General features: G+C 48.4%; 1 protein-coding gene across 1 annotated transcript in view; it reads right to left on the bottom strand.

The window, feature by feature from the left end:
- Nucleotides 1-18,013, bottom strand: part of LOC147109716 (1-phosphatidylinositol 4,5-bisphosphate phosphodiesterase beta-2-like) — a 195,988-nt gene that overhangs the window by 139,666 nt on the left and 38,309 nt on the right. Inside the window, exons 4-6 of the mRNA XM_086003833.1 lie at nt 17,834-17,918; nt 16,839-17,004; nt 10,832-10,935 (exon numbers count right to left, since the gene is read on the bottom strand). Of these exons, the coding sequence (XP_085859959.1) occupies nt 10,832-10,935; nt 16,839-17,004; nt 17,834-17,918 (355 nt within the window). The remainder of the gene's footprint in view (nt 1-10,831; nt 10,936-16,838; nt 17,005-17,833; nt 17,919-18,013) is intronic.

Genomic DNA, 18,013 nt, shown 5'->3' with positions numbered 1-18,013 from the left:
TTTGTTTTATTTTTATGCCAAACTGGGATGAGCAAATTCTGTAGTTCATCCATGCGATCTTTTAATGTTTGCCATTGCCTATTCACCGTCAACCCTTTGAGTGACATTCCCCAATCAATCCTAACCAACTCCTGCCTCATACCATCATAGTTTCCTTTATTTAAATTCAGGACCCTAATCTCTGAGTCAACTACTTCACTCTCCATCTTAATGAAGAATTCTATCATATTATGATCGCTCCGACCCAAGGTGCCTCGCACAACAAGATTGCTAATTAATCCTTTCTCATTACATAATACCCAGTCTAAGATGGCCTGATCTCTGGTTGGTTCCTCGACATATTGGTCCAGGAAACCATCCCGTATACACTCCAGGAATTCCTCCTCCACAGTATTGTTACTAATTTGGTTAGCCCAATCTATATGTAGATTATAGTCACCCATGATAACTGCTGTGCCCTTATTGCACGCTTCTCTAATTTCCCTTTTAATGCCATCCCCGACCTCCGCATTACTGTTTGGAGGTCTATATACCACTCCCACTAACGTTTTCTGCCCCTTGGTATTTCTCAGTTCTACCCATACAGATTCCACATCATCAGAGCTAATATCCTTCCTTGCAATTGTGTTAATCCCCTCTTTAACAAGCAATGCTACCCCACCTCCTTTTCCTTTTTGCCTATCTTTCCTGAATATGGAATACCCCTGGATGTTGAGTGCCCAGCCTTGGCCACCCAGGAGCCATGTTTCCGTAATCCCAATCATATCATATTCATTTGCGCAGCTAATTCATCCACCTTATTACGAATGCTCCTCGCATTAAGACACAAAGCCTTCAGGCTTGTTTTTTTAACGCTCTTAGATCTTTTAGAATTATTATTTACTGTGGCCATGTTTGATTTAAACCCTTGATTTCTCTGTCTGCCACTTTTGTTTTTCTCCTTCCTGTCTTTTGCTTTTATCCTTGTTTCCCTTTCCTCTGTCTCCCTGCTCAGGTTCCCAACCCCCTGCCATTTTAGTTTAAACCCTCCCCCACAGCACTAGCAAACACTCCCCCTAGGACATCGGTCCCGGCCCTGCCCAGATGCAAACCGTCCGTTTTGTACTGGTCCCACCTCCCCCAGAACCGGTTCCAATGTCCCAGGAATTTGAATCCCTCCCCCTTGCACCATTCCTCTAGCCACGTATTCATCTGAAATATCCTTCTATTTCTACTCTGACTAGTACGTGGCACTGGTAGCAATCCTGAGATTGCTACCTTTGAGGTCCTATTTTTTAATTTACCTCCTAACTCCCTATATTCAGCTTTTAGGACCTCATCCCGGTTTTCACCTATATCGTTGGTACCGAAATGCACCACGACAACTGGCTGTTCACCCTCCTCTTCCAAAATGTTCTGCAGCCGCTCTGAGACATCCTTGACCCTTGCACCAGGGAGGCAACACACCATCCTGGAGTCTTGTTTGTGGCCGCAGAAACGCCTATCTATTCCCCTTACAATAGAATCCCCTATCACTATAGCTCTACCCCTCATTTTCCTCCCGTCCTGTGCAGCAGAACCACCCCTGGTGCCAGGAAGTTGGCTGCTGCTGCCTTCTCCTGGTAAGCCATCCCCCCCATCAGTATCCAAAGTGGTATATCTGTTTGAGAGGGGGATGGCCACAGGGGACCCCTGCACTACCTGCCTGCGCCTACTACACTGCCTGTTGGTCACCGATTCCCTTTCTGCCTATGCAACCTTTGCCTGCAGTGTGACCAACTGCTTAAACGTGATATCCACGACGTTCTCAGCATCGCGAATGGTCCAGTATGTATCCAATCAGAGCTCCAGCGCCGCATTGCGGTCTGCCAGTAGCTGCAGCTGGATACACTTCCTGCACACATGGTTGTCAGGGACACAGGAAGTGTCCCTGAGTTCCCACATAGTGCAGGAGGAGCATACCACAGGGCCGGGCTCTCCTGTCATGACTTACCCTTTCAGTAATTCAAAATAAATTAAATCAAATCAATCCCACCAATTACACTGCAGTTAAATGATATATTTAAGGACCCTGGTTTACAAACAGTCCCCGCTACACCACAGAGAGCTTAGAAACAATAAACCACAGAGTTAAAGTTTAAAGAAGAGAGAAATACTCACCAACCAATTACTTACCTGCTTTCTGGTGACGTCACACTTCGATTACTTTATACTTCTCTCCCTCCCTCCCAGACAGCAGGGCCATCGCTGCAAAACTCTGGGCCTGTCCCAGCTCCATCCCCAAGCAGTGAGTGAGTGATTTAGGCCAGAGCATGCAGGGCAGCACCTCCCACAGGGAGTGAGGGGAAACAGCACCTCCTACAGGGATGGAGAATAGCGCCTCCCACAGGGAGTGAGGGGAAACCGCACCTCCTACAGGGAGTCAGAATAGCACCTCCCACAGGAAGTGTGAATAGTGCCTCCCACAGGGAGTGAGGGGAAGGATGATCCTGATGGCGGGGGAGTCCAGAACCAGGGGTCACAGTCTAAGGATAAGGGGTAAGCCATTTAGGACTGAGATGAGGAAAAATTTCTTCACCCAGAGAGTGGTGAACCTGTGAAATTCTCTACCACAGAAGGCAGTTGAGGCCAATTCATTAAATATATTCAAGAAGGAGTTAGATATATTTCTTAAGGCTAAAGGGATCAAGGGATATGGGGAGAAAGCAGGGACAGGGTACTGAATTTGGATGATCAACCATGATCTCATTTAATGCCGGAACAGGCTCGAGGGGCCGAATGGCCTACTCCTGCTCCTATCTTCTATGTTTCTATGTTTCTATGACAGGGAGTGAGGGGAACAGTACCTCCTACAGGGATTGAGAATAGCATCTCCCACAGTGAGTGAGGGGAACAACAGCTCCCACAGGGAGTGAGGGGAACAGCACCTCCTACAGGGAGTGAGAATATCGCCTCCCACAGCCAGTGAGAATAGCGTCCCCCACAGGGAGTGAGGGGAACAGCACCTCCCACAGGGAGTGAGGGGAACAACAGCTCCCACAGGGAGTGAGGGGAACAGCACCTCCTACAGGGAGTGAGAATATCGCCTCCCACAGGGAGTGAGAATGGTGTCTCCCACAGCCAGTGAGAATAGCGTCCCCCACAGGGAGTGAGGGGAACAGCACCTCCCACAGGAAGTGTGAATAGTGCCTCCCACAGGGAGTGAGGGAAACAGCATCTCCTATAGGATGTGAGAATAGCACCTCCCACAGAGAGTGAGGGGAACAGCACCTCCCATAGGGAGTGAGAATAGCACCTCCCACAGGGAGAGAGGGGAACAGCATCTCCCACAGGGTGTGAGAATAGTGCCTCCTACAGGGAGTGAGAGGAACAGCACCTCCCACAGGGAGTGAGAATAGCACCTCCCACAGGGAGTGAGGGGAATAGCACCTCCCACAGGGAGTGAGAATAGTGCCTCCTACAGGGAGTAAGGAGAACAGCAACTCCTACAGGGAGTGAGAGGAACAGCAGCTCCACAGGGAGTGAGAATAGCGCCTCCCACAGGGAGGGAGTGGAACAGCGCTCCCACAGGGTGTGAGGGGAACATCACACCATTTGATGTGACAGTGGAGAGGGAGTTTTACTCTATCTAACCCATGCTGTACCTGCCCTGAGAGTGTTTGATGGGACAGTATAGAGGGAGATTTACTCTATATCTAACTCGTGCTGTACCTGCCCTGGGTTTGTTTGATGGGACAGTGCAGAGAGAGCTTTACTCTATATCTAGCCCATGCTGTACCTGACCTGGGAGTGTTTGATGGGACAGTATAGAGATAAATTTACTCTATATCTAACTCATGCTGTACCTGCCCTGGGTGTGTTTGATGGGACAGTGCAGAGAGAGCTTTACTCTGTATCTAACCCGTGCTGTACCTGATCTGGGATTGTTTGATGGGGCAGTGTAGACGGAGCTTTACTCTGTATCTAACCCGTGCTGTACCTGCCCTGGGAGTGTTTGATGGGAAAATGTAGAGGGAGCTTTACTCTGTATCTAACCCCGTGCTGTACCTGCCCTAGGAGTGTTTGATGGGACAGTGTCAAGGGCGATTTACTCTGTATCTGACCCGTGCTGTACCTTCCCTGGGACTGTTGTATGGGACAGTGTAGAGGGAGATTTATTCTGTACCTAGTCCTCGCTGTAGCTGCCCTGGTAGTGGTGGATAGGATAGTGTAGAGGGAAATTTACTCTGTATCTAACCCGTGCTGCACCTGCCTTGGGAGTGTTTGATGGGACAGTGTAGAGGGAGCTTCACTCTGTATCTAACTAGTGCTGTACCTACCCTGGGAGTGTTTGATCAGTGTAGAGGGAGCTTTACTCTGTATCTAACCCGTGCTGTACCTGCCCTGGGAGTGTTTGATGGGACAGTGTAGAGGGAGCTTTACTCTGTATCTAATCCGTGCTGTACCTGCCCTGGGAGTGTTTGATGGGACAGTGTAGAGGGAGCTTTACTCTGTATCTAACCCGTGCTGCACCTGCCTTGGGAGTGTTTGATGGGACAGTGTAGAGGGAGCTTTACTCTGTATCTAACCCGTGCTGTACCTGCCCTGGGAGTGTTTGATGGGACAATGTAGAGGGAGCTTTACTCTGTATCTAACCTGTGCTGTACCTGCCCTGGGAGTGTTTGATGGGACAATGTAGAGGGAGCTTTACTCTGTATCTAACCCGTGCTGTACCTGCCCTGGGAGTGTTTGATGGGACAGTGTAGAGGGAGCTTTACTCTGTATCTAACCCGTGCTGTACCTGCCCTGAGAGTGTTTGATGGGACAGTGTAGAGGGAGCTTTACTCTGTATCTAACTCCTGCTGTACCTGCCCTGGGAGTGTTTGATGGGACAGTGTAGAGGGAGCTTTCCTCTGTATCTAACCCCTGCTGTACCTGCCCTGAGAGTGTTTGATGGGACAGTGTAGAGGGAGCTTTCCTCTGTATCTAACCCGTGCTGTACCTGCCCTGGGAGTGTTTGATGGGACAGTGTAGAGGGAGCTTTACTCTGTATCTAACCCCTGCTGTAACTGCCCTGAGAGTGTTTGATGGGACAATGTAGAGGGAGCTTTACTCTGTATCTAACCCTGTGCTGTACCTGCCCTAGGAGTGTTTGATGGGACAGTGCAGAGGGAGATTTACTCTGTATCTAACCCGTACTGTACCTGCCCTGGGAGTGTTTGATGGGACAGTGTAGAGGGAGCTTTACTCTGTATCTAACCCGGCAGTACATAACACTAACACTTGGCTAATTCAAAGGAGTACCTAGCACTAACACCCCTCACTTTGATAAGCAGAAAAATTTCACCTCAAATTAAGTTTTAAATAAATGGCCACCAGCCGAGCAGGCGTGTTTCCAACATCTTTACAGCATCAGTCAGTAAATGGTCTCCCAGAGCATTCGCCCCTATCACCCCTCAAGTGTAACATCCTTAACACGTACATTCAATGAATAAATATCAATGAATAATTAGAAACAAAATACTGTAGCGAATGTTTACAAATGGGGGCTTGCTTGGCCAATTCAAAGGGCTTTGAGAGTCAATGATATAGAGCGAGACTGGAGTCACGTGCAAGCCACACCAGGTTAGGACGGCAGCTCCTCTTCCAGGAAGGATTTAGTGAACCAGTTGGGATTTTACAACAATCCGTCCGCTTTCAGGGTCATCGCTGGGTCAAGACCCTGGAATTCCCTACCTAACAGCATCGTGGGAGCACCTTCATCACATGGACTTGTACAGTTCAAGTAGAAGGCCCACCACCACCTTCTCAGGCCGACCATGGATGGGCCTTGCCAGTGACGCCTGTTGTGTCCGTCAGTAGTAAGACACAGACTGCAGGAGAACGGTACAACAGGTGTTTACTCAACGTGGCTCACTCTGGAACTGAACTGTACAGATTACCACTCAGTGCTATATACAGGTGTGGTCACTGCCGGTACTACAGTATACATGAGCTGTAAAAAGTAGTTCCCCCCTTAAAGGTATATACATTACAATTCCTCCCCTTTTAGATTAACAGTACCATAACACTCATTTAACAATTAAATATCAAACTAATTACAATTAACACTTTTAACATACAACGTTAGCTGAAAATAGTCCATTTATATATTCAGTCTTTGGGGAGGCTTCCTGATCCTTTCTGGATAGCGCCTTTCCCGAGTGTCTCGCTCTTGGTGCGGAGGCGATTCTAGCACCCTGTCCTCGGTTGGGTCATCAGCTTCCGATGCTACTGTTTCTGGGGTAGATGCGACCTGTACGTCGGGTTCCTCACCAGGTACGTATGGGCGAGGCATGGATTGACTTGTTCCTGTGACTCTAGGATCTGGTCAGCATGGCGTCTCACGATGTTCTCCCCAACGTCCACTGTGTACATTAATGGGCCCTGCCGTGTGCATATCGTTCCTGGCTGCCATTTTTCTGTTCGGTAGTCGCGGGCCAAGACTGGTTGCCCTACATTGAAGCTCCTTGTTGGCTTCTCATGGATGTGCTGGAATTGCTTACTCTCAACATCTCTTCGTACGTTTGGTCTGAGCAAATCCAGGCGAGGTCCTAACCTTCGGTTAAAGAACATCATGGCCGGGGCCATGTGACTGCATGTGTCGCATTCCGGTAGGCGAACAGGAAATTGTCCACCTTATGCTGCAGCGGAATGTTGTCATTGTACATAGCCTTTATTGCCTTCTTAAAGGTTTGTACGAACCTCTCAGCCAATCCATTTGTGGCTGGATGATACGGGGCGGATGTGTAATGCCATACCCCATTCTTCTTCATAAACCTTCGGAACTCTTCGGACACAAACTGTGGTCCGTTATCGGAGCAAATCTGTTCTGGCAAGCCGTTCCTGGCAAAAATGGTCCATAGGACTGCAATAGTTTTCTCCGTGGTGGTGGAGGACATTTTGATGACCTCAGGCCATTTCGAGTGCGCATCCACGGCTATTAAAAACATTGAGTCCATGAATGAACCAGCAAAATCAATATGCACCCGTTGCCATGGAGATGAGGGCCACTCCCATGGGTGTAGAGGGGCATGTGGTGGTGCATTTTGGACTTTCTGGCATCCTGAGCAGCTCTTGGTCAGGTCCTCGATTTGTTTATCGATTGCCGGCCACCACACATAAGCCCTGGCAAGGCTTTTCATTTTTACCCCTCCCAGATGACCCTCATGAAGCTCATTGAGCACTCTATCCCTTAACTTGGGTGGAATTACCACTCGGGATCCACACATCAAGGTCCCCCGGCACACTGACAGCTGTTCTCTTCTTGTCAAGAATGCTGGCAACAGTGAGTCGCCATGTGCTGGCCATCCCTTCACCGTCAAATCATATACCCGAGACAGTGTCGGGTCATTTCGGGTTTCCTTTTCTATACGAGCATTAGTTACCGTTAGGTATTCAACGATAGTTGAATGAAATATTTCGACAGGATCCACTGCTGGTGCTTCCTCTGCAGTAGGCAGTGGCAGGCCTGATAGCCCATCAGCAATTCCATGCTGTTTCGTGCCCTTATATTCAATCTCATAGTGGTGCGCCCCTAGAAAGAGTGACCATCTTTGTAGTCGTTGCGCAGTCATCACCGGAACGCCCTTCTTCGGATTAAAAATGGAGACAAGAGGCTGGTGGTCAGTCAGCAAGGTGAATTTCTGCCCGTGCAGAAAGTGATTGAACTTTTTCACTCCCCACACTAGGCTGAGGGCCTCCCTGTCAATCTGGGCGTAGTTACTCTCGGCTGAGGTTAGTGATCGTGACGCAAAGGCTATTGGCCTCTCTGAGCCGTCCGAGAATTTGTGCAACAGCACCGCTCCAATGCCGTAGGGTGACGCATCACACGCCAACCGAATTGGTAGTGCTGTGTTGAAATGGGCCAATACCTCTTTTGATGTGATTAGTGTTTTGCTCTTCTGGAAAGCTCGTTTACATTCGTCACTCCACTTCCATGGCACTCCAGTTTGCAGTAGTGTGTTCAGTGGGTGTAGTATTGTCAACAAATTTGGCAAGAACTTATGGTAGTAGTTTACCAGCCCGAGGAACGACCTCAGTTGTGACACGTTTTCCGGTGCTGGAGCCTTGACTACTGCTTCAATCTTTTCTGGGGACTTATGTAACCCCTCTTTATCGATAACGTGGCCACAGTACGAGATCTGTTTTTTAAAAAACTCGCATTTGGGGCGGTTAGCTCGGAGCCCATATTCCTTCAATCTAGTGAGCACCTGCTCCAGGTTGGCGAGGTGATCACTGTCATTTTCGCCCGTGACCAGGATGTCGTCCAAATAACACTGGGTCCCTGGGATCCCTTGCAGGACTTGTTCCATTGCCCTTTGCCAAATAGCCGGAGCTGATGCTACCCCGAATACCAGCCGGTTGTATTGGTAGAGACCTTTATGGGTGTTGATTGTGAGGTATTTTTTTGATGCTTCTTCTACCTCCATTTGCAGATACGCCTGGGCCAGATCAATCTTAGTGAAGCGTTTCCCTCCAGATAGCGAGGCGAAAATATCTTCAATCTGCGGAAGTGGATATTGCACGGTGTGAAGGACTGGGTTCACTGTTACCTTAAATTCCCCACAGATGCGAACCTTCCTTGGTTCCCCAGGCGTGCTGCTCAACGACTTTTTCATCACAGGGACGATGGGTGTAGCCCACTTGCTCCAGTCTACCTTGGACAGTACTCATGAACGTTCCAAACTCTCCAGCTCTGCTTCGACGGCTGGGCGGATCGCATAAGGTACCGGTCTGGCCTTAAAAAATTTTGGGCTTGCGTTTTCTTCGATTTTAATTGTTGCTGTCATGCCTTTTAGTGTTCCAAGTCCTTGCTGGAACACTTCTTGCGCGTCGGCTAGGATCTTTGACAGTCGCCCAGGTGTGACGTCGTCATCCTTTTTGGCAGCCACAGTCAGTGCTTGTATGGAATGCCAATCCAGCTGTATTTTCCGGATCCATTCACGTCCCAGTAATGGTGGTCCTCCATCTTGCAATACATACAGGTCTAGTTTTGGTGTTTCCTTACCGTTATATATAACGGTCACCCTTATTTTTCCTTTGGGGTAGACTTTTTGCCCCGTGTACGTCTTCAAAATAATTTTTGTGTCTCTCAAGGGTATGTGTGAGAATAGCCGCTCGTAGTCCCGTCGGTTTATGACTGTTAGGGCTGATCCTGTATCCAATTCCATTTTTACCTGGACTCCTGCTATCTTGAGAATGACCCAAATGGTTCGGTGATCCTCCGTTTTGATCACATTATGTAGTTTCAGACAACTCAGCTCCCTGCTTTCGGAGTCGGTATCACTCTTTTGTTCATCTGAACTATTCTCCGTCACCTTATGTACCTTCTTGTACTTTTCTTTTGGAGGTTTCTTATTGCTGGTTTTCTTTCCCGACCTGCAGACTCGTGCTATGTGTCCTACTTTTCCACACTGTCTGCACACTTTGTCTTTGAACCAGCAATCATTCTGGTCGTGTGTTCTGCCGCAGCGATAGCACTTCTCTGTTCTGTATGACATTTCGTTTGTGCCATATTCTTGCGGTCTCTGTTGTATCTCTGCAGCGCCCCGTGCTGCTGCTTCATATGATACCGCAATGCTGAAAGCCTTGTCCAGCGTAAGATCCTTTTCTGATAAAAGCCGTTTCTGGGTTCCTTCACTTTGACGCCCACACACAAACTTGTCCCTTAAGGTATCTGCCAGTCCCGTTCCAAACTGGCAGTGTTTCGATAGTTTGCGCAGTTGTGTTAAATATTCAGCATTGCTTTCATCCTTATGCTGGTTCCGTTTGTGAAACTTGAATCTTTCTGCTATCAGCAGCGGTGTGGGGTTTAAATGTTCCTGTAGTATCGTCACTATGTCTCCAAAACTCTTTTCCACTGGCTTCGCTGGGGTTACTAGATTTCGTAATAAGCCATACGTCTTTGCACCCATTAAATTTAACAATACCGGCGCTTTCTTGTCATCTGACACCTCATTTGCCTTGCAGTATACCTCCATTCGTTCGACATATGTAGTCCAATCTTCGACTTCATTGTCAAATGTGGTGATACTGCCACTCTTCGGCATTTTGGGTGTGGTTTAAAATGGCTTAAAATGGCGTCTCCCGCACTTTCCTTCCTCCCCCGCTGCTGCCAACGCCGCTCTCGGCGGTCCTCGTGGCAATGGCGGCACTCTGTAGGTTTCGCATGCTTCTCCTGCGCTGCTGCCAACGCCGCTCTCAGCGGTCCTCGTGGCAATGGCGGCGCCTCGCCGCTGCTCGGCCCCTGAACACCGGCTGCGCCCTGTGCGCTCTGCTCTCTCTCTCTCCCCCCCATCGACGCTGCTCGGCCCTTTGCTGTGCCGCTTGGTTGGGCTCTAGCCCGCCGCTGTCTGGGAAGGGTCTGCGCACTACCTGTTGCCAGCCCGTTTCGCTGGACCACCGCGACTGGAAAGCCAAGCCTGGCTCTCAACAGCCTCCCCCGCAACTCTCGAGTCTCTGCTGGATGACTGGGCGGTTGACCATGGTCGACGCCCGTGTCTCTGGCCTTGACCTCCAATCTACTGGTCTCCAGGAACGAATCCCCGGGAGGTGATGCAGAGTTGCAGGTAGGATCGAATTTGCCTCGTCGCCAATGTTGTGTCCATCAGTAGTAAGACACAGACTGCAGGAGAACGGTACAACAGGTGTTTACTCAACGTGGCTCACTCTGGAACTGAACTGTACAGATTACTACTCAGTGCTATATACAGGTGTGGTCACTGCCGGTACTACAGTATACATGAGCTGTAAAAAGTAGTTCCCCCCTTAAAGGTATATACATTACAACGCCCAGACCCCAAGAAAAAATATAAAACTTAAGTTGTCATACCTCATCAGATTCGCTTTTCTTCAGCTCCTCCTCCTCCTCCTCCTGCTGCTGCTCAATATTCTCAGACTCCTCCTCATTCTCACACTGATCCTCCACAGTCTCACCTGGAATAATCCCAGGACAAACACATGCAATCACCACCAGGTCTGGACCCAGTAATCACCAGACATCACGCAAAGGTAACAGTTATCGCCCACCAGTGTTACACTGAAGGGTGTGGGCTGTATCAGAGTGTTACAGTGAGGGGTCTGTGGTATATCAGAGTGTTACAGTGAGGGTGTGGGGTATATCAGAGTGTTACAGTGAGGTGTGTGGGGTATATCAGAGTGTTACAGTGAGGGTGTGGGCTATATCAGAGTGTTACAGTGAGGGTGTGGGCTATATCAGAGTGTTACAGTAAGGGCTGTGGGGTATTTCAGAATGTAACTGTGAGGGGTGTGTGGGTCTATCAGAGTGTTACACTGAGTGATATGGGCTATATCAGAGTGTTACAGTGAGGGGTCTGGGATATATCAGTGTTACAGTGAGGGGTGTGGGGTATATCAGTGTTACAGTGAGGGGTGTGGGGTATAGCAGAGTGTTACAGTGAGGGGTGTGGGGTATTTCAGAGTGTTACAGTGAGGGGTGTGGGGTATTTCAGAGTGTTACAGTGAGGGTGTGGGGTATATCAGAGTGCTACACTGAGGAGTGTGGGTATATCAGAGTGTTACAGTGAGGGGTGTGGGGTATATCAGAGTGTTACAGTGAGGGGTGTGGAGTATATCAGAGTGCTACAGTGAGGGGTGTGGGGTGTATCAGAGTGTTACAGTGAGGGGTGTGGAGTATATCAGAGTGCTACAGTGAGGGGTGTGGGGTGTATCAGAGTGTTACAATGAGGGGTGTGGGGTATATCAGAGTGTTACAGTGAGGGGTGTGGGGTATCTCAGAGTGTTACAGTGAGGGGTGTGGGGCACGTCAGTGTGTTATAGTGAGGGGTGTGGGGTATATCAGAGTGTTACAGTGAGGGGTGTGGGGTATATCAGAGTGTTACACTGAGGGGTGTGGGTTTTATTAGAGTGTTACAGTGAGGGGTGTGTGGTATATCAGAGTGTTACAGTGAGGGGTGTGGGGTATATCAGAGTGTTACACTGAGGGGTGTGGGGTATATCAGAGCGTTACTGTGAGGGGTGTGGGGTATATCAGAGTGTTACAGTGAGGGGTGTGGGGTGTATCAGAGTGTTACAGTGAGGGGTGTGGGGTATATCAGAGTGTTACACTGAGGGGTGTGGGTTATATCAGAGTGTTACAGTGAGGGGTGTGGTGTATATCAGTGTGTTACAGTGAGGGGTGTGGAGTGTATCAGAGTGTTACAGTGAGGGATGTGGGGTATATCAGAGTGTAACAGTGAGTGGTGTGGGGTATATCAGAGTGTTACAGTGAGGGGGTGTGGGGTATATCAGAGTGTTACAGTGAGGGGTGTGGGATAGCTCAGAGTTTTACAGTGAGGGGTGTGGGATATATCAGAGTGTTACAGTGAGGGGAGTGGGGTATATCAGAGTGTTACAGTGAGGGGAGTGGGGTATATCAGAGTGTTACAGTGAGGGGTGTGGGGTATATCAGGGTATTACAGTGAAGGGGGTGGGGTATATCAGAGTTTTACAGTGGAGGGGTGTGGGGTATATCAGAGTGTTATAGTGAGGGGTGTGGGGTATATCAGGGTATTACAGTGAAGGGGGTGGGGTATATCAGTGTTATAGTGAGGGGTGTGGGGTATATCAGAGTGTTACTGTGAGGGATGTGGAGTATATCAGAGTGTTACAGTGAGGGGTGTGGGGTATATCAGTGTTACAGTGAGGGGTTGGGTTATATCAGTGTTACAGTGAGGGGTGTGGGGTATATCAGAGTGTTACAGTAAGGGGTGTGGGGTATTTCAGAGTGTTACAGTGAGGGGTGTGGGATATATCAGAGTTTTACAGTGAGGGGTGTGGGGTATATAAGAGTGCTACACTGAGGGGTGTGAGTATATCAGAGTGTTACAGTGAGGGGTGTGGGGTATATCAGAGTGTTACAGTGAGGGATGTGGGATATATCAGAGTGTTACAGTGAGGGTTGTGGGCGGTATCAGAGTGTTACAGTGAGGGGTGTGGGGTATATCAGAGTGTTAGAACGAGGGATGTGGGATATATCAGAGTGTTACAGTGAGGTGTGTGGGGTATATCAGGGTATTACAGTGAAGGGGGTGGGGTATATCAGAGTGTTACAGTGAGGGGTGTGGGGTATATCAGTGTTACAGTGAGGGGTGTGGGGTATATCAGTGTTACAGTGAGGGGTTGGGTTATATCAGCGTTACAGTGAGGGGTGTGGGGCATATCAGAGTGTTACAATAAGGGGTGTGGGGTATTTCAGAGTGTTACAGTGAGGGGTGTGGGATATATCAGAGTTTTACAGTGAGTGGTGTGGGCTATATAAGAGTGCTACACTGAGGGGTGTGAGTATATCAGAGTGTTACAGTGAGGGATGTGGGATATATCAGAGTGTTACAGTGAGGGTTGTGGGCGGTATCAGAGTGTTACAGTGAGGGGTGTGGGTTATATCAGAGTGTTACAGTGAGGGGTGTGGGGTATATCAGAGTGTTATTGTGAGGGAAGTGGGGTTTAGCAGAGTGTTACTGTGAGGACTGTGGGGTACATCAGTGTGTTACAGTGAGGGGTATATCAGAGTGTTACAGTGAGGGGTGTGAAGTGTATCAGAGTGTTACACTGAGTGGTCTGCGGTATATCAGAGTGTTACAGTGAGGGGTGTGGGGTATATCAGAGTGTTACACTGAGGGGTGTGGGTTATATCAAAGTGTTACAGTAAGGGGTGTGGTGTATCTCAGTGTGTTACTGTGAGGGGTGTGGGTGTATCAGAGTGTTACAGTGAGGGGAGTGGGGTATATCAGAGTGTTACAGTGAGGGGTGTGAGGTATATCAGGGTATTACAGTGAAGGGCTGTGGGCTATGTCAGAGTGTTACAGTGAAGTGTGTGGGCTATATAAGAGTGTTACAGTGAGGGGTGTGGGCTATATCAGAGTGTTACAGTGAGTGATATGGGCTATATCAGAGTGTTACAGTGAGTGATATGGGCTATATCAGAGTGTTATGGTGAGGGGTGTGGAGTATATCAGAGTGTAACACTGAGGGGTGTGGGGTATATCAGAGTGTTACAGTGAGGGGTGTGGGGTATATCAGTGTTACAGTGAGGGGTGTGGGGTATATCAGTGTTATAGTGAGGGGTGTGGGGTATATCAGAGTGTTACAGTGAGGGGTGTGGGGTACATCAGAGAGTTACAGTGAGGGGTGTGGGGTACATCAGAGTGTTACTGTGAGGGATGTGGGGTATATCAGAGTGTTACCGTGAGGGGTGTGGGGTATATCAGAGTGTTACAATGAGGGGTGTGGGATATATCAGAATGTTACAGTGAGAGGAGTGGGGTATATCAGTGTGTTACTGTGAGGGATGTGGGGTATGTCAGAGTTTTACAGTGAGGTGTGTGGGGTATATCAGAGTGTTACAGTGAAGGGTGTGGGGTATATCAGAGTGTTACAGTGAGGGGTGTGGGGTATATCAGAGTGTTACAGTGAGGGGTGTGGGATGTATCAGAGGTTTACAGTGAGGGGTGTGGGGTATATCAGAATGTTACACTGAGGGGTGTGGGCTGCATCAGAGTGTTACAGTGAGGGGTGTGGGGTATATTAGAGTGTGACAGTGAGGAGTGTGGTGTATATCAGAGTGTAACTGTGCGGGGTGTGTGGGTGTCTCAGAGTGTTACAGTAAGGGTTGTGGTGTATATCAGAGTTTTACAGTGAGGGGTGTGGGGTATATCAGAGTGTTACAGTGAGGGGTGTGGAGTATATCAGAGTGTTACAGTGAGGGGTGTGGGGTATCAGAGTGTTACACTAAGGGGTGTGGGGTATATCAGTGTGTTACAGTGAGGAGTGTGGGGTATATCAGTGTGTTACTGTGAGGGGGTGTGGGGTGTATCATAATGTTACAGTGAGGTATGTGGGTATATCAGAGTGTTACAGTGAGGGTTGTGAAGTGTATCAGAGTGTTACAGTGAGGTGTGTGGGGTATATCAGGATATTACAGTGAAGGGGTGGGATATATCAGAGTGTTACAGTGAAGAGTGTGGGGTATATCAGAGTGTAACTGTGAGGGGTATGTGGGTCTATCAGAGTGTTACAGTGAGCGACGTGGGCTATATCAGAGTGTTACAGTGAGGGGTGTGGGGTATATCAGAATGTTACAATGAGTGGTGTGGGGTATATCAGAGTGTTATGGCGAGGTGTGTGGCGTCTATCAGTGTGTTACAGTGAGGGGTGTGGGCTGTATCAGAGTCTTACAGTGAGGGGTGTGGGGTATATCAGAGCATGACAGTGAGGTGTGTGGGTATATCAGAGTCTTACAGTAAGGGGTGTGGGGTATATCAGAGTCTTACAGTGAGGGGTGTGGGTTATCTCAGAGCATTGTAGTTAGGATTTTGAGCTATATCAGAGTATTTCAGTGAGGGTTGTGGGGCATATCAGAGTGTCACAGTGAAGGGGGTTGGCTACGTCAGAGTGTTACAGTGAGGGGTGTGGAATATATCAGAGTTTTACATTGAGTGGTATGAGGTATATCAGAGTTGTGGGATATATCGGAGTGTTATAGTGACGGGGGCTGGCTATACCACAGTGTTATATTTCATGGTGTGAGGTATATCAGAGCGTTACAGTGAGCTGTGTGGGGTATACTAGTGTGTTGTACAGTGACGGGTGTGGGGCATATCAGAGACTATTACAGTAAGGGGGTGGGCTATATCAGAGTTTTACAATAGGAATAGGAACTGGCCATTCAGCCTCTCGAGCCTGTTCCACCATTCAGTTAGCTCATGGCTGATATATATCTTAACTCCAGCTACCCGTCTTGGTTCCGTAACCCTTAATACCCTTACCTAACAAAAATCTATCAATCTCAGTTTTGAAATTTTCTATTGACCCCCCAGCCTCAACAGCTTTTTGGGGAGAGTTCCAGATTTCCACCACCCTTTGTGTGAAGACGTGCTTTCTGACATCACTCCTGAACGGCCTCGCTCTAATTTTAAGGTTATGCCCCTGATGTAATAAAGACTCACTACGCACTTGGTTGTACATAAAGCAAGGCTTTAATCAACTTATAGCAAAACATGGAGGTCTAGTTAGTAGTCACTAGCTTCCTGTTTCCAGACTGTCTCTGGCCAATTTGGGCCCACGCCCGAGTATTTATACTCCTCGGACGGCGCCCTCAGCTGGCCGTCCAGTAGTACTTCCTGAGTTACTTCTTGTAGAAGTTGCGATTTATGACAGCCCCCTTGTTCTGGACTCCCCACCAGAGGAAATAGTTTCAGTCTATCTACCCCATCAAATCCTTTAATTGTCTTAAACATTTAAATCAGATCACCCATAATCGTCTATACTCAAGGCAATACAAGCCTGGTCTAGGCAACCTGTCCTCATAATTTAACCCTGTTAGCCCCAGTATCATTCTGGTGAGTCTGTGCTCTCCAAGGCCAATATCTCCTTCCTGAGGTGTGGTGCCCAGAACTGAACACAGTTTCCAGATGGGGTCTGACCAGAGCTCTGTCCAGCTGTAACATAGCTTCCACCCCTTTGTATTCCAGCCCTGCTCATCCACAGTTAATAACTTCTCGCCATTTAGAAAATACTCTTATTTATCTTTCTTAGGTCCAAAGTGGATGACCTCGCACTTTTCCACACTGAACTCCATCTGCCACAGTTTGGCCCACTCATTTAATCGATCGATGTCCCTTTGCAACTTTCTGCTCCCATCTACGCTACTTACTGTCCCTCCTAACTTGGTATTAGGTTAACGGTCCCGTGGATTGTCCAACAGGCAGCAGTTTACCATCTCTGAGCAATGAATCATTGTGTTAATCACTGCCGTTGTTGCTGGTCATGTACTTTCACTCTGTCTGTGACAGGGCACCAACTCAAAGAGGAAGCTGTACCTGTCTGAATTGTTTCACTGGGCGCTGTCTGATCAGACGCTGACTCCATGCTCTTCTTCCTCTTCACCTCTTGGCTGGTGTGACTGACTGCCTGGTTCTTCTTGTTCTTGATGAGGATTTTTCCCATCAGCTCCTGGGGGCTGGGAAGAGAGGCTCCAGGCTTCAGCTGTCACGGAAGGAACAAATGCGTTGAGACGTGCCCGTGACACGCTTCACGGATCAGTGTCCGTGTCAGCAAATGTCATCAACCTAGCTGCTTTGTCTAGTCTGTGACTCAGAGCCACAGAGCATGGCAGAAGGTTTAAAAATATCACAACTAGTCACCTTCACATCTTGGGAATCAAATATGCAAGCACTGAGCCATGGCTAAGCTCGGAAAAGGCCTTGTCTGTGACCATGCAGGCTGTCCTGAGAACACACCAAACATCGCACAAAAAGCCACCACAATATAGCAAGGCCCTCACCATCACCATAACCAACACCGAAAATATCATAACCTTCACCATAACATCACCAACATTCCACATCCTCACCATAACATCACCAACATTCCACATCCTCACCATAACATCACCAACATTCCACACCCTCACCATAACATCACCAACATTCCACATCCTCACCATAACATCACCAACATTCCACATACTCACCATAACATCACCAACATTCCACATCCTCATCATAACCATCACCAACATTCCACATCCTCACCATAACATCACCAACATTCCACACCCTCACCATAACATCACCAACATTCCACACCCTCACCATAACATCACCAACATCCCACATCATCACCATAACCATCACCAACATTCCACATCCTCACCATAACATCACCAACATTCCACATCCTCACCATAACATCACCAACATTCCACATCCTCACCATAACATCACCAACATTCCATATCCTCACCAAAACATCACCAACATTCCACACCCCCACCATAATACCAGACCCTCTGTGGATGTCAGTCTATACTTACTGGGTATTTTTCGATGGTTTCTGTCAGTAACATATCACCAAATATTGTTCGGCAGTAGTCTGCCATCTTAGCTTGCTGTTTAGGGCTGTTGGAAATTTAAGGGAACAAGTCAGACAGGTATTGGGGGAAAGAGAGGCACTGGGGTAGAGAGACAGGCACTGGGGTAGAGAGACAGGCACT

This window comes from Somniosus microcephalus, chromosome 12 (assembly GCF_052327205.1).
Source record: "Somniosus microcephalus isolate GS21.2 chromosome 12, FLI_Smic_1.0, whole genome shotgun sequence".
NCBI lineage: Eukaryota > Metazoa > Chordata > Chondrichthyes > Squaliformes > Somniosidae > Somniosus > Somniosus microcephalus.
This window is presented reverse-complemented; position numbering and strand designations above follow the sequence as displayed.